This window comes from Bombina bombina, chromosome 4 (genome assembly GCF_027579735.1).
Source record: "Bombina bombina isolate aBomBom1 chromosome 4, aBomBom1.pri, whole genome shotgun sequence".
Classification (NCBI taxonomy): Eukaryota; Metazoa; Chordata; class Amphibia; order Anura; family Bombinatoridae; genus Bombina; species Bombina bombina.
The window spans coordinates 441229736-441244239 of NC_069502.1; the positions used below are offsets into that span (position 1 = coordinate 441229736).

The window sequence follows — 14504 nt, forward strand, 5'->3', positions numbered from 1 at the left end:
GCTGATGATAAAATAGTTTGATCACCTGTGTTTAAATTTATACTTGTAGGTTCTGTTGATAAAGTGGTAAATTCATTACCAGTAGATACAGCTTGGCTAGATGAGAGGGTTGACAAATCGACACTTGTAGGTTCAATAGGTAATTTTGTACTTTCTGGATATTTAGATATTAATCTGCTTGATTCTTCAGTAGATGATGAAGTACTTTTTTGATTGCTTGCTGCATTATAAGATGTATTTTCAGTTGTGCGTTTAATTGAAAATGCAGTTACGGCTGGTTCAGTAGTCAGAGGGTGTCCAGATGGTAAATTGGTAGATGAGATAAACATTGTTTCAGATGACGAAGACGAGGATTTTAAGTCATTTGAAGATATGGTACCAAATGTTTCAACAGACTCATTCGTGCTACTGGAAGGTTCAATAGATGACCCAATACCTTGTGAAAAGGTTGTAGAGACAAAACCACTGGCTGTTTCAGTCAATGAAGAGGTACTTTTTGGAGTATTTGTAGCTTCATTTGATAAAGGAGATATTGTGTATTCATTTAATAATGTAGTCGTGTCTTGTTCAGTTAATGGATATTTTTCAGGCAGTAATGTAGGGGTTGCATTTGGTTTTGGTTCAATAGTTAATGAAGCTGCATTTGTGTAGGTCGATGAAATGTTACCATCCATTTCTGTAGATACATTTGAAATACTTTCTTCATTAGAAAATGTAGTCATGTCTTGAATATTAGAAATAGATATTTTTTCTGCTGATAATGTAGTATTTTTTGTTTCAGATGTTTCTGTTTCTGTGTAAGTCTCCCTTGGTGACAAGGTATTTTCTGATTTAACATATAAGGATGAGCTGACTGTTTTTGTTATTGTTTTTGAAGTTAAATAAGATACGGTAGGTGAAAAGGAAGTTGATGGTCCTGTAGATGAATACATATTTTTTTCTTCAGTCGATGATCTGGTGGTAGCTATTTTAATGTATTGAGGATAGAAAATGATATGTTATTTGATAGCAGCAGTTAAATATAACAATTTAATATTTCTAATAAATTTATGCTTTAAAAATATATAAAAGCAAAACGTGCAAGCCACTCTGATTAGCCTTTATCTTTAGCTACAATATGCATGCATTTTAATACTTATAAAGGGACATCAAACCAAAAATGTATTCACCAAGAAAATTAGTAAGTGTAGTACAATGAAAAACAACATATTTTAAATGTCCTTTCATTATTTTGTTTGTTTAAACTATGAAATTGAGAAGTTGAAGTAAATTCTGTAAGATTCTGAAAGCTAACAGTAAATTGTACACAAAGGGCTTTAACATCTCTTGTATTGATAAGATAAGGTTTACAATATATCACTTTAGTCATTAGGTTCTTACTTCTGAGTATAACATTATGAATTTTGTGCTTTCCTATCCATCTGAAACATTAGTTTGCTACGTTATCTGGATTTCTTCTTTCCTCTGTTTTAATAGTTTCTGGAATGACAGGTGTAAGTACATTTCGCTCTATGACTATGAAAAATAAATTTAAAAAGTTCCTGTAAATAAATCTGCAAACAGTTTAGAGGACTATCACATGTCATGCACTTTGCAGCAATAAAGTTAGGTAATAGTCTACAGATAAATGCTATGTACCAGAAATAACTGCAGGCCCCACCTACCAGTGATGAAATGGTAAACAAAAAAACACATTTTTATGTGTTTTGCTTATGCATGTTCCTCAAAATAATTGTTAAATCAAGTAAAAACATTTTTCTTATGATTCATAGTGTATTGTCCTATTTAAATACACATACCCAATACATACACACATACAAATACATATATATATATATATATATATATATATATACATATAATATATATAAATATCCTATACTATAAAAGGCCAAGTGTGTTTGTCCGAAGCTGTCATGCGCAGTAGAGACAGCACAAGGACAAACACACCTGGCCTTACAGTCCCTAAGTCTGCAGTGCGAGCAGAAGTGGAAGTGGCCGAGCGTGTGTGGGGGGCATGGCCGAGCGTGAAGGGGGCGGGCCAAGCATGGAGGGCAGTGAAGGGGGCATGGTCGAGCATGAAGGGGCGGGGCCAGGTGGGCCCGTGAAAGGCCGTGCAGACTGAGACTCTGAGCGCTCAAAGCAGCTCAAAAGAGGGGAGAGAGGGGGTAGGGAAAAGATAAGAAAGGTGAGAGAGAGATCAAGAGGGGAGAGAGAGATCAAGAGGGGAGATAAAGAGAGCACAAGAGAGGGAGCAAAAGAGAGGGAGAGAGACAGCAAAAGAGAGGGGGAGGGAGAGCAAAAGAAAGGGGAGAGAGAGATCAAAAGAGAGGGGGGGAAGAGAGAGAGGGGGAGAGAGGGGGGGGGAGGGGGGGAGGGGGGAGAGAGAGGGAGGGGGGAGAGAAAGAGGGGAGGGAGAGAAAGGGGGGGAGGGAGAGAAAGAGGGGGGGTGGGAGAGAAAGGGGGGGTGGGAGAGAAAGGGGGGGAGGGAGAGAAAGGAGGGAGGGAGAGAAAGAGGGGGGGAGGGAGTGAAAAAGGGAGGGGAGGGAGAGAAAGAGGGGGGGGAGAGAGGGGCGGAGAGAGAGAGGGGGGAGGGAGAGAGGGGAGGGAGAGAGAGAGGGGAGGGAGAGAGGGGGGAGAGAGAGAGGGGAGAGAGAGGGGGGGAGTGAGCGCAAAAGAGAGGGGGAGAGAGAGCGCAAAAGAGAGGGGTGAGAGAGAGAGCGTAAAAGAGAGGGGTGAGAGAGAGAGCGCAAAAGAGAGGGGGAGAGAGAGCGTAAAAGAGAGCAGTGAGAGAGAGCGCAAAAGAGAGGGGGAGAGTGCAAAAGAGAGGGGGAGAGAGAGAGAGCGCAAAAGAGGGGGGGAGAGAGAGAGTGCAAAAGAGGGGGGGGGGAGAGTGCAAAAGAGGGGGGAGAGAGAGCGCAAAAGAGGGGGGAGAGAGAGAGCGCAAAAGAGGGGGGGAGAGAGGGAGCGCAAAAGAGGGGGAGAGAGAGTGCAAAAGAGGGGGAGAGAGAGCGCAAAAGAGAGGGGGGAGAGAGAGCTCAAAAAAGAGGGAGAGAGAGAGAGCTCAAAAGAGAGGTGGAGAGAGAGAGCTCAAAAGAGAGGGGGAAAGAAAGCGCAAAAGAGAGGGGGAAAGAAAGCGCAAAAGAGAGGGGGAGAGAGAGCAAAAGAGAGGGGGAGATAGAGAGCGCAAAAGAGGGGGAGAGAGAGCACAAAAGAGGGGGGAGAGAGAGCGCAAAAGAGAGGGGGAGAGAGAGCTCAAAAGAGAGGGGGAGAGAAAGCGCAAAAGAGAGGGGGGAAAGAGAGAGAGAGCAAAAGAGAGGGGGAGGGAGAGAGCGCAAGGGGTGGGACCGCTGTACCCTGCAAAAAATGGCCCGTGTGAACGGGCTTTAGGACTAGTATATATATATATATATATATATATATATATATATATATATATATATTATTATTTTTTTCATAAATGGAAAGAGTCCACAGCTGCATTCCTTACTTTTGGGAATTAAGAACCTGGCCACCAGGAGGAGGCAAAGACACCCCAGCCAAAGGCTTAAATACCTCTCTAAACAAATGAAATGGCAAGGGAGATCAACCATTAAGGGGATTCAATAAATAAAACTTAACGTTTAATGTCAATTAGTTAAAAGGACAACAAAGTGTGAATGTATTAAAACTAAGATTAATAGGTAAAAGCAATGGTGGGAACAAGCAATCACAAATGATGCTATAACACCGAAATCTATGCGCCCTGTAACACACACAGCACAGTGCAAACAAAACAGCTCATGTACTGCATAAACAATTATCTGAATACTAGAATTGATCTCGCAACCAATGACTCTAAAGAAAGCAGTACTAGAGCAAAGTAAGCATAGTTCTGTGTGATTCGAAGTTGCAGGGAAGAGCATAAATAGGCCCTTATGTCAAATTAAAGAAATGCTATTAGAGTGATTGCAAGTCCCAACAGCACCTGATGCGCATTTCGCTGTGAACTCGGCTTTCTCAAAGGCTAACCCGAATTGGGATAGCCCCTCCGCCTATGTATATTTCGTAGACCAATCAGGGCTGAGTATCGTTACACGCCCCACTAATAAGCCTATCACTAGAATCCTGCATTAGTTTAGAATGTGCGTGTCACATGATTAGGCACAGCCAATAGTAAGTTTGCATCGTATTCGTAGTGACCGTCACCAACCATATGTGGTTCCCAAAATAATAAGCAGAAAATAGTAAGTGATATGCTGAAGCGGAGTTGTTCGCTAGAGGAAGATGGTCCTTTGATTATAATGAGAAAATCAAAAAGTACCATTCAGAATTATCTGCCAACTAATAGTGATGAAGATACTCTAGCATATATGGGTGATTCTTCCATATGTGAATAGTATACAAGAGAATGAAAGAGGATGTCAAATATCGATTGTAAGCAAAACAATATATATGACTTATAAAATAACCAATACGGGGGGCGGAGTCTAGCCACGCTAGGAGATGGCAGCTAGATAGAAAGGCTCCTGTCTCCTAAACCGACAAAATCACAAACTGATGGCATAAAATCCCTAATTTTTCCCCATCTACAGGCTTAATATACCTCCCCTGCAGCCAGCACTGACTTGAAGCCCCCTGAAGATCGGACTTTAATTTTCATACAGAAAAGTGTGCGGGACCTGTTGCCGCGGCCGCCATATCTGAGGACCTGAGCTCTCACCATAGATCACACAGGAACGGCAATACCCTTAAAGCTGTTTGGAGACGCTGGCCGCGATCGGTAACACCCGACTGACCTTAACACCGGTCCTAAGGCTTAATATACCTCCTTTGCAGCCAACCCTGATCTACAACCTTCCGGGGGTCAGACCTAAACTTTCACACAGCAAAGTGCGCGGGGCCTGCTGCCTCGGCCGACACACCGGAGGAGACTTAGAGATCAGAGCTCTCATCACTGATCACACAGGGTCCGCTACCCCCTTAGAGCTGTGTGCAGACGCTGACCGCGACCAGTAACACCCGATTGTCTTCAATACCGGACCTAAGGTGAGCGCTCCATTAACACTAATTTGGGAGGTGTGCGGCCCAGTTGGCGGGTGACGGTCCTTGAGAACTCTCTGAGGGGGGCACAGGGAAGGCTGGTTACAAAAGTCATTGCTGCAAGAAGTAAAAGAGGTTAACAGCATTGTAAACCATATTTGTATAAAAACTGGGACTTGGGTACAGTAAAGAACCTTTCATGTGCTGCGAACTCTTTTCTCAAAACTGCAACCACAAGGCCTCTTCTAGCTAGTTAAAGGAGCATATCATTATTGCTGGACTTGTGCAGATCCCCCAGTCAAACATCTATAGCTCTTCAAATTGAAAAGAGAGGTTAAGGTAGAAGCATTTAAATACAGAATATACCTAAGCAGCTATTAAACACGTTTGAAGAGATAGTCTGCAGTCCTAAGAAAGAAAATCATCTTTCCTCAGCAGTTCCCTACTCACACCTAGGGCCCTTTAACTCTCCCTCACACAAAAGTGGGATATTATTTCTGACTTATCTAAAGCTCTCTGGGAAGCCCAGCGGATGCCTTGTAAGAGGCAAACCAAAGGAGATAAAACCCCCTCATCTAAAACGCTCAGTCAATATTTAATACCCAAAGAGCCAAACTCTGGTAACGCAGAGAAACCTTTGACCTCTCAAACACAAATGGCTGAAATTGATAATACAGCTGACTTCGGATCTGGGTCTTTTCTAACTAAAAAGGACATCACCCACCTATCATCAAAAGATGATATCAAGACAGTTTTACATGAAATGAGAACTCTATTCGGCGATCTGAGGAAAGACCTTGGGGCTATGGAGCAGAGGGTAGTTTCCCTGGAAAAAAATCAAACTGCCCTACTGACAGAAATCCAAACTAACACATCAGATGTACAGGAGCTTGACAAGAGGGTCTACACTTTATCAGAAAAACTGGAAGACCTGGAAAACAGGACCCGCCGAAATAATCTCCGAATAAGGGGTGTATCTGAAACTATCTACCCACCGGTGATTGAGGGATATCTCCAGGCCCTTTTTAGAGTTGTTAAGGATGATCCCTCCAGCGTAGATATTCAGATAGAGAGAGCCCATAGAGCTTTGAGGCCTAAACCCCCACCTAAGGCCCCGCCGAGGGACATAATAGTTAAATTCCTCCGATATAAAGACAAAGAGGATCTGCTCCGCTGTGCAAGGGACAAACATCCAATCATGCACGCAGGCGAGGAAATACATTTATTTACCGACCTCTCTCCCACCACCCTCCAAAAAAGAAGGGATCTTTCTCACGTCACTGACATCCTGAAGAAACATAAGATTCAATACAGATGGGGCTTCCCGGTCTCGCTGATTGCTACTGCTAATAACAAAACAGCCATTTTCAGACCTGGGGCGGACCTAGATCTTTTTTATAAGGAACTATCTCTCTCACAGGCTCCTGCCAGAGGGGTTTCCCCTCCTGACAACAGTGACACTTCAAACTCTGGCTCCCATACAAGAAGCCCTCCTGACAGCTAAGAGAGGGGTCTTGTGGCATATCTCTACCGGTGTATCCTTTTCTTTTGGTTTCAAAATAGTTAAGAAACGGCATCCAAGGGGACCTCGGTAGTCCAACTTACTATAACTCACTTGAAGCGGGCCTCCTTGGGCCCCTTCAACCAATGACTCTAACTTAAGTGTTTAACCATTTGTTTTGAATGCTTAATCAACCTTTCTTTCCATACAGGGACTGCTTAATGTCAAATAGACTTGCGCCCATATGGGTGATTAGAAACTGCCCCCCGAGTCACCCTGGACAAGTTTCTCTGTTTAATTATTAATGTAAAGTTCTTATATATTACTTGTTTGGTTCTGTTTTGCTATTTGCCAAAGAAGGTTTTGAAGTTGCTGAATATGCTTGTTGTTATACATGAACCCTGACATTTGAGCACATTTAATTCAAATTCGATATGAAACACTAGTAGCTCTATCTACCCTATTAAAGGAGCCTTATTACATACACTAGGTTACGCCATGTTTAAAGAGTTCATGCTTTTTGTACGTTAATCAGGCTAGTATGCACACTGTTAATTATTGTTACTTCTTTACATCCCTTTGCAATATCTTGTAGAAGATCCCCTGTTGGATAATTCAGAACTTTGAAAAAGACAAAGATAGAATTACTTCATTTACTGTAGATAATTCACCTCCTCTGACACCCATACCCACCCACCCTTGCACATTCCATACCCCTTCCCCACATCTTAACCATCAAGTTGGACATACCTCTTTTCAAATGCATGACAAAGTCGGTTATGGAGACACTTCCCCAGTGTAAACACCTTTTTTTTTTTTTTTAAAGGGTTTCCAACTCCTCTCTTGGAGTTGTGTTTTCTTTTCCCACATAATTCTGTTGAGCTCACTCACTGCAAAGGACACCACTGTTGGTAGTCTAGTTCTACATCATCTCATTGCATCCCTGTTAGAGGGTCCTTAACCTTTCATAAAACTCTCCCTTTTTCTCAACTTATTTCTTGCTTCTACTCTCACTTCTATCCTATCTTAGTTATCTTCCCCCCCCCCCTTTTTTTTTTTTTTTTTCAGGAGGAAGGGAGACAATGCAGCACAGCAGATTTCATGATCATTCGCTTAGGCTGACCTCGATAAACGTCAAAGGGCTCAATGACCCAGGTAAGCGCTCTATAGCACTCCGGGAATTAAATAGAATGAAGAGTCAGATCGTCCTGTTACAGGAAACTCACTTCCAAAAAGGTAAAGAGCCCCATTGGTCCCCAAAACATTTTCCCATATCTATCTTTGCCTCTGGTCCAAATAAAAAAGGGGGGGGGTGGGAATCCTTATTCACAAAACATTATCCCTTAAGATCACACACCTTATAAAAGATCCAAAAGGACGTTATGTTCTTCTAGTGGGCACCCTTTTTGGACAACACATTACCATACTGAATGTCTATGCTCCCAATCAAGCACAAGATACATTTTTCAAAGATGCTCTAAACAATTTATTAGATTCTGCTAAAGGAGTGATATTCCTAGCAGGAGATTTTAACCTCTGCCTTGATCCCCTCCTAGATACTTCCAAAGGAACAACTAGTGTGTCTGGTCCAATTCTTAAGAAGGTGAAGCATACTCTAAACACTCACACTATGCAGGACATCTGGAGAATATTACACCCATCTGATAGGGACTACACCTTTTTTTCTGCACCACACAACTGCTATACAAGAATTGACTATGTGATGACCGACTCGCACGGACTTTCCCTGATTACACAATGTGACATAGGAAGCATAACTTGGACTGATCATGCCCCAGTAACTTGCTCTATTCTCTGGCCTGACCTCCCAGTCACACATAGAATTTGGAGACTAGACGACTTGCTTTTAGATGACCCTTTAGTCTTGGAGGATGTAACAAAAACTATTTCAGAGTACTTCATACTTAATACGGATACGTCCTCCTCCCCAATGATAGAGTGGGAGGCACACAAATCCGTGATTCGTGGAATATTCATAAAACACAGCGCTAGACAAGCTAAACAAGCCAAAACATATCACACAGGTCTTCTAGACAGGATTAGTGTCCTAGAAAAACTACACAAACAAGACCCTTCTAAAGTTGCTTATGTACAAGAGTTAACATCCACAAGAACAGAACTAAAGCATTACCTTATCAAATCGCAACAAAGAAACGCCCTCTTACTTAAGCAGCATTACTATGAAGGTGGGAACAAGCCGGGTAAGATACTGGCAAGAACCCTTCGTAGGAAGCAATTGGCAACCCACATACAATTGTTACACACTAAGGAGGGCTCAGTTGTACATAGCAGTAAACAAATCGCTTCCACCTTTCGGACTTATTATAAGTCTCTTTACAACATCAACAGCACTAAAGCCCCTCCAGACTCTCTCTCAGATGACGAAAATTTCACAGAATGCATTGACAGCTTTTTCAGAAACATTAAACTCCCTACCCTAAAAGATACAGAGAAAAGTAACCTGGCAGCCAATATTACAATAGAAGAAATACAGCAAGCTATTAAAGATACACCATCGGGTAAAAGTCCCGGCCCGGATGGCCTCACTTCAAGATATTACAAACTACTTAGCACTCTATTGTCCCCTTACCTGCTACGATTGTTTAATAATCTAAGAGACAGCACTGTCCTATCCAAACAACTCCTCGAGGCCCACATCACACTCATACCCAAACCAGGAAAACCAACCACACGCCCTGAAAACTTTAGACCCATCTCTCTTATTAACACTGACATGAAGCTACTTGCAAAAATTTTGGCCACCAGATTAAATACATATTTGCCCACACTGATAGCTAAAGATCAAGTTGGCTTTGTCCCGGGAAGAGAAGCCCGGGACAACACCATTAAAGTATTACAACTGATTAATCACGCTGCCGTCACGAAAACACCGTTAGTCCTCCTTGCGACAGACGCGGAGAAGGCCTTCGACAGGGTTCGATGGTCTTTTCTACAAAGAACCATGACTGAAGTGGGCCTCCCGAAACCCTACATAAACATGGCCATGGCCTTATACTCCTCCCCAAATGCCAGAATTAGAGTCAATGGCACCCTTTCAGATTCATTTAACATAACGAATGGTACCAGGCAAGGATGTCCTCTGTCTCCCTTGTTATTTGCCCTGGCTATGGAAGTTCTAGCCCAAAAGGTTAGAAACAATACGGAGATTAGGGGACTGACTGTAGGAGATTTTGAACATAAACAAGCTCTATATGCTGACGACGCCCTTTTCACCCTGACTGACGCCGACACTTCTGTCCCTGCTCTAATCAAAGAAATTAATAGTTATAGCAAGATATCAAACTTTCAATTAAATTTCTCTAAATCGGAATTCCTTAACATTAACACTAACCCGATCAACATTAAAAACCTAAGCAACACTTACAACATTCCTATAGCCAAGAATAAACTGAAATATCTAGGAATATACCTATCCGCCTCCAAGGCAGACCTGTTTAAACTAAACTATAGCTCTTTAAAAAATGATATAGTCCGGGATTTATCATCCTGGAAAGCAAAAAACTCTCCTGGCTGGGAAGGATAGGGGTGCTTAAAATGAACATCCTTCCCCGCATCTTATATTTATTTCAAACTCTTCCCATTTCTCTACCAGCCAGTTATATCCCGCAACTACAAAAAGCCTTTGAACAGTTCATATGGGCCGGTGCCAGACCTAGGATACCAAGAAAAACCATGTACCTTTCCAGGGATGAGGGAGGCTTGGGGGTACCATGTCTAGAAAGATATAAGCAAGCGATAACCCTACAACATGTGGTTGAGTGGGCGCATAATGCCACTGATAAAGCCTGGATTCACATAGACAGACATATCTTCAAATTTAACAATATAGCATCGATATGTTGGACAGCTCACCAAAAGAGACCCAAGCTAATTGATAAATACTATCTCACAGCAGGTATATTAACAGAATGGGACAAAATCATCGCAACTAGCACACACATTTCCACGAAATATGCCCCGCTCACTCCAATTATTGAACAGATAGATTTGCCATATTGTAGACTAGGGTTTTCTAGACTACACCCCTACACTTTAAAGTCAGGGACGATGCTCTCAGTCACAGCTGAGAAAGGACTAAAAACACAAGCTGAAATGGAGGAAGTACATGGGGAGATTTTCTCCTCATGGCTTCACTACCACCAACTGATCCATTTTATATCACATCACAGTCATAAGTTTGGTAGAAAGCTGACACCATTTGAGGACATTTGCACATCTCAGGCCCTTCCGACTCATTTGATTTCTAAATTATATAAAATACTCACTGGGTCTGGCTCATTTAACCTCCCGTCCTACACATACTCTTGGAAGAAAGAACTTAACTGTGATTTAGAGGATGAGGCCTGGTATCAAGCCTTCAGATTAACTAAGAAATCATCAGTCTCAGCAGTAACACAAGAGATTCATATAAAACTTCTGTATAGATGGTACCTAACACCATCCCGACTGCACAAGATATACCCCATGCTTAGTGATACCTGTTGGAGGGGTTGTGGGGGAGAGGGAACTCTCCTTCACATCTGGTGGTCATGCCCCCAACTGAAGAATTTTTGGCAGGAAACCCTGTCAGAGATCTCGGAAATTCTAGGCACACAGATAGAACACAGCCCAAACACATTACTACTTCTGTCGCTTCCTAAGTTGGTAGGTGAAGGCAAACACCCATTATTACTAATTATGCTTACGGCGGCCAAAAAACTTATTCCGAAGTTCTGGAAAACTCAAACTATCCCTACTCTTCACGTATGGAGATCGACTGTGGTTGAACTTCTCTCTCTTGAGAGATACCACTACATGAAAATTCACAAACTAGAAATACATGAGATAATGTTAGCCATGTGGGACAGGAACATATAGATTATACATATCCACTATAAGCAACCCCCTTCAATTTGATCAGAACGAGGGCGCTGCCTATCTCTCCTTCCTCCCCCCTATATATGTATAATTTTTTTTTATAATTTTTTTATATATATTTTTTTTTTCTCTTCCTACTATTCTCTTCTCTCTTTTCTTCTGTCCCTGTGTACTAAATGCTGAGATCTGTACTTTGGAGCCTCAGCAATAGGTATCTGTATAAATTAATATATGCCTAATTCTAAAAAAAATGTAAAAATTTGTTAAGCATAATGAGAAAGCCTTTTAACATCTTAATTTTTGTCTCTAAGATCATACTTTCTCCTTTTCAAGTGCTTTCTAATGGAATGTACAACTATGGTTGTTGATTTAATGAATGGCTTAATGTTTGTTACTGAACTCTGGATGTGTATCATTGGCCATATTCTGTATTTATTTTAATGTTCTAACGCATATACTTCCTTGTTGTACTTTGGTTTATCTCAATAAAAATTCTTTAAAAAAAAAAAAAATAACCAATACAAGATATATCAAATGTATTACAAATGTTTGGACAAATAAAGGTGGTATTGCTATAAGAAAAATATTTGACTGGTATTACACAACAGCATAAGATTGAGTTACACATTGTTACTGTTGAATTATGTTGACTATTACTTTAATTCATAAAGAGAGACAATATAGTGAAATGCCATATAACAGCACAGAGTAAAGTTATTAAGAATCTCATATAAAGTATGTGAGTTAAATTTAATCCATAATAAAAAGATTTTTATAATGTGAACAACTGATTAATAACATATATTATTAGACATCTTAGCAAATCTTACATCTCCATAATAGGCAATGGAGATGTATCATATTATATCATGTATGCTTGGACAAAAATGTAGTTGTGCATTATATCTGTAAATTATATATTGCTTTTAAGTATTCTCTTTAAAGAAATTAATAATACAAATGAATGCTCAGAGATGAGTAACAAGGGATATGAAAGTAGCCTATTGTCATGCAAGGCCATCATAGCTACAAATAATTTATTAGATATGGACATTATTAACACTTAGTATATATAGATGGTTGTATATTGAGAAGAAATCCATCCTGTTCATTCAAACCTTGTGGTGTAATAGTGTTTAGCCAGAAAATCCACCTACATTCTGCTTGTAGTAGCATTGTTTCTACATTTCCTCCTCTTATTCTCACCTACAAATTGAGATATTTCTCTGTATTCCACTTATAATTTTATGGTCTGCATTGATAAGAAAAAAGACAAAAATCTAACTCCTGCGGCTCGACATTATTTAAGTAAACATGGTGCTAAACCAGAACTAAAAGTATCAGTCCTCCAGGTCATTAAACCAGGAATAAGATTGCTTGTACCCACCATTACTTTTACCTATTAATCTAAGTTTTAATACATTCACACTTTGTTGTCCTTTTAACTAATTGACATTAAACGTTAAGTTTTATTTATTGAATCCCCTTTTTGGGTGATCTTCCTTGCCATTTTCCTATAGATACAGATACCTTTCCTTGAGTGCCAATTAAATGTCCACTTTTTGCCCTTGTTTGTACTCTAACATTGGGACAGTGAGCACCCGCCCCCCTGCGACTCTATACTTATATAGGTTATTATATATATAGTTTCTACTCAAACCTTCTCTTGGTTTGGGTCTATATTTGATACGTATTCTATCTTTGAATTATATTATTAGTGGGGAGTCTTAATAGACAAACATATTTTCCCCTTTTACTCATATATACATTAAATACCTCTCCCACTTCTGTCATCCCCTAGTCATTCTTTGCTTTTCGTCCCAGGAGGTTGGCAGAGAAATGTCAGAATTTTCTATAGTCTCTTATGGAGGGTAGAACTCTTCGGCATGGGACTGGAGTTTTAAGTAATCCTGTCAGCCTCTCAGTGAGAGCATGGATGAAAGTTAGAGTCCGGAGATGCAGGGAGAGTCTTTCTGCGAACCCATCCCGACTCATATTAACAGCTCCACAAGCAGTCAGCGTTGCCCCAAAACTCCAAGAAAATACAAGGATTTTCACTCAGCTGTTAAAACGGCCATTTGCAAGCAACAGCCTAATTTGAAATATATTCCTGCCCCAAAACTCCAAGAAAATACAAGGATTTTCACTCAGCTGTTAAAACTGCCATTTGCAAGCAATAGCCTAATTTGAAATATATTCCTTCCCCAAAACTTCAGGAAAATACAAGGATTTTCACTCAGCTGTTAAAACTGCCATTTGCAAGCAACAGCCTAATTTGAAATATATTCCTGCCCCAAAACTCCAAGAAAATACAAGGATTTTCACTCAGCTGTAGTGATGTCGCGAACATAAAAATTTGGGTTCGCGAACGGCGAACGCAAACTTCCGCAAAAGTTCGCGAACCGGGCGATCCGCCATAGACTTCAATGGGCAGGCGAATTTTAAAACCCACAGGGACTCTTTCTGGCCACAATAGTGATGGAAAAGTTGTTTCAAGGGGACTAACACCTGGACTGTGGCATGCCGGAGGGGGATCCATGGCAAAACTCCCATGGAAAATTACATAGTTGATGCAGAGTCTGCTTTTAATCCATAAAGGGCATAAATCACCTAACATTCCTAAATTGTTTGGAATAACGTGCTTTAAAACATCAGGTATGATGTTGTATCGATCAGGTAGTGTAAGGGTTACGCCCGCTTCACAGTGACAGACCAAACTCCCGCAGCGGGTACAACATCATCATCATCACACCGTACGTCCATGTGTGTAATGCTGCCTGACTGAGACATATCCCTGTTATCTATATCCTCTGGCAATAATGGTTGCGCATCACTCATTTCTTCCAACTGATGTGTAAATAACTCCTCTGACAGATCAAGTGAAGCGGCTGTGGTGCTAGTGTTGGTGGTGGCGGCAGGCGGGCGAGTGGTAACTTGAGAGGTGCCTGAAGCTAAGCTGGAGGAGGATGGTGCATCAAGGTTCCGAGCGGAAGCTGTAGAAGATTGGGTGTCCTGTGTTAGCCAGTCAACTATGTCCTCAGAACTTTTCGAGTTCAGGGTACGTGGCCTCTGAACACTGAGC

At 41.2% G+C, this 14504-nt stretch overlaps 1 protein-coding gene across 1 annotated transcript in view; it reads right to left on the minus strand.

Annotated features, from left to right (window-relative positions):
- The window catches only part of LOC128657535 (mucin-16-like), a 75818-nt gene extending 75096 nt beyond the window's left edge, over positions 1–722 (minus strand). The window contains exon 1 of the mRNA XM_053711908.1: positions 26–722. Coding sequence (XP_053567883.1) covers positions 26–722 — 697 coding nt within the window. The remainder of the gene's footprint in view (positions 1–25) is intronic.
- Between the last annotated feature and the right edge of the window lie 13782 nt (positions 723–14504).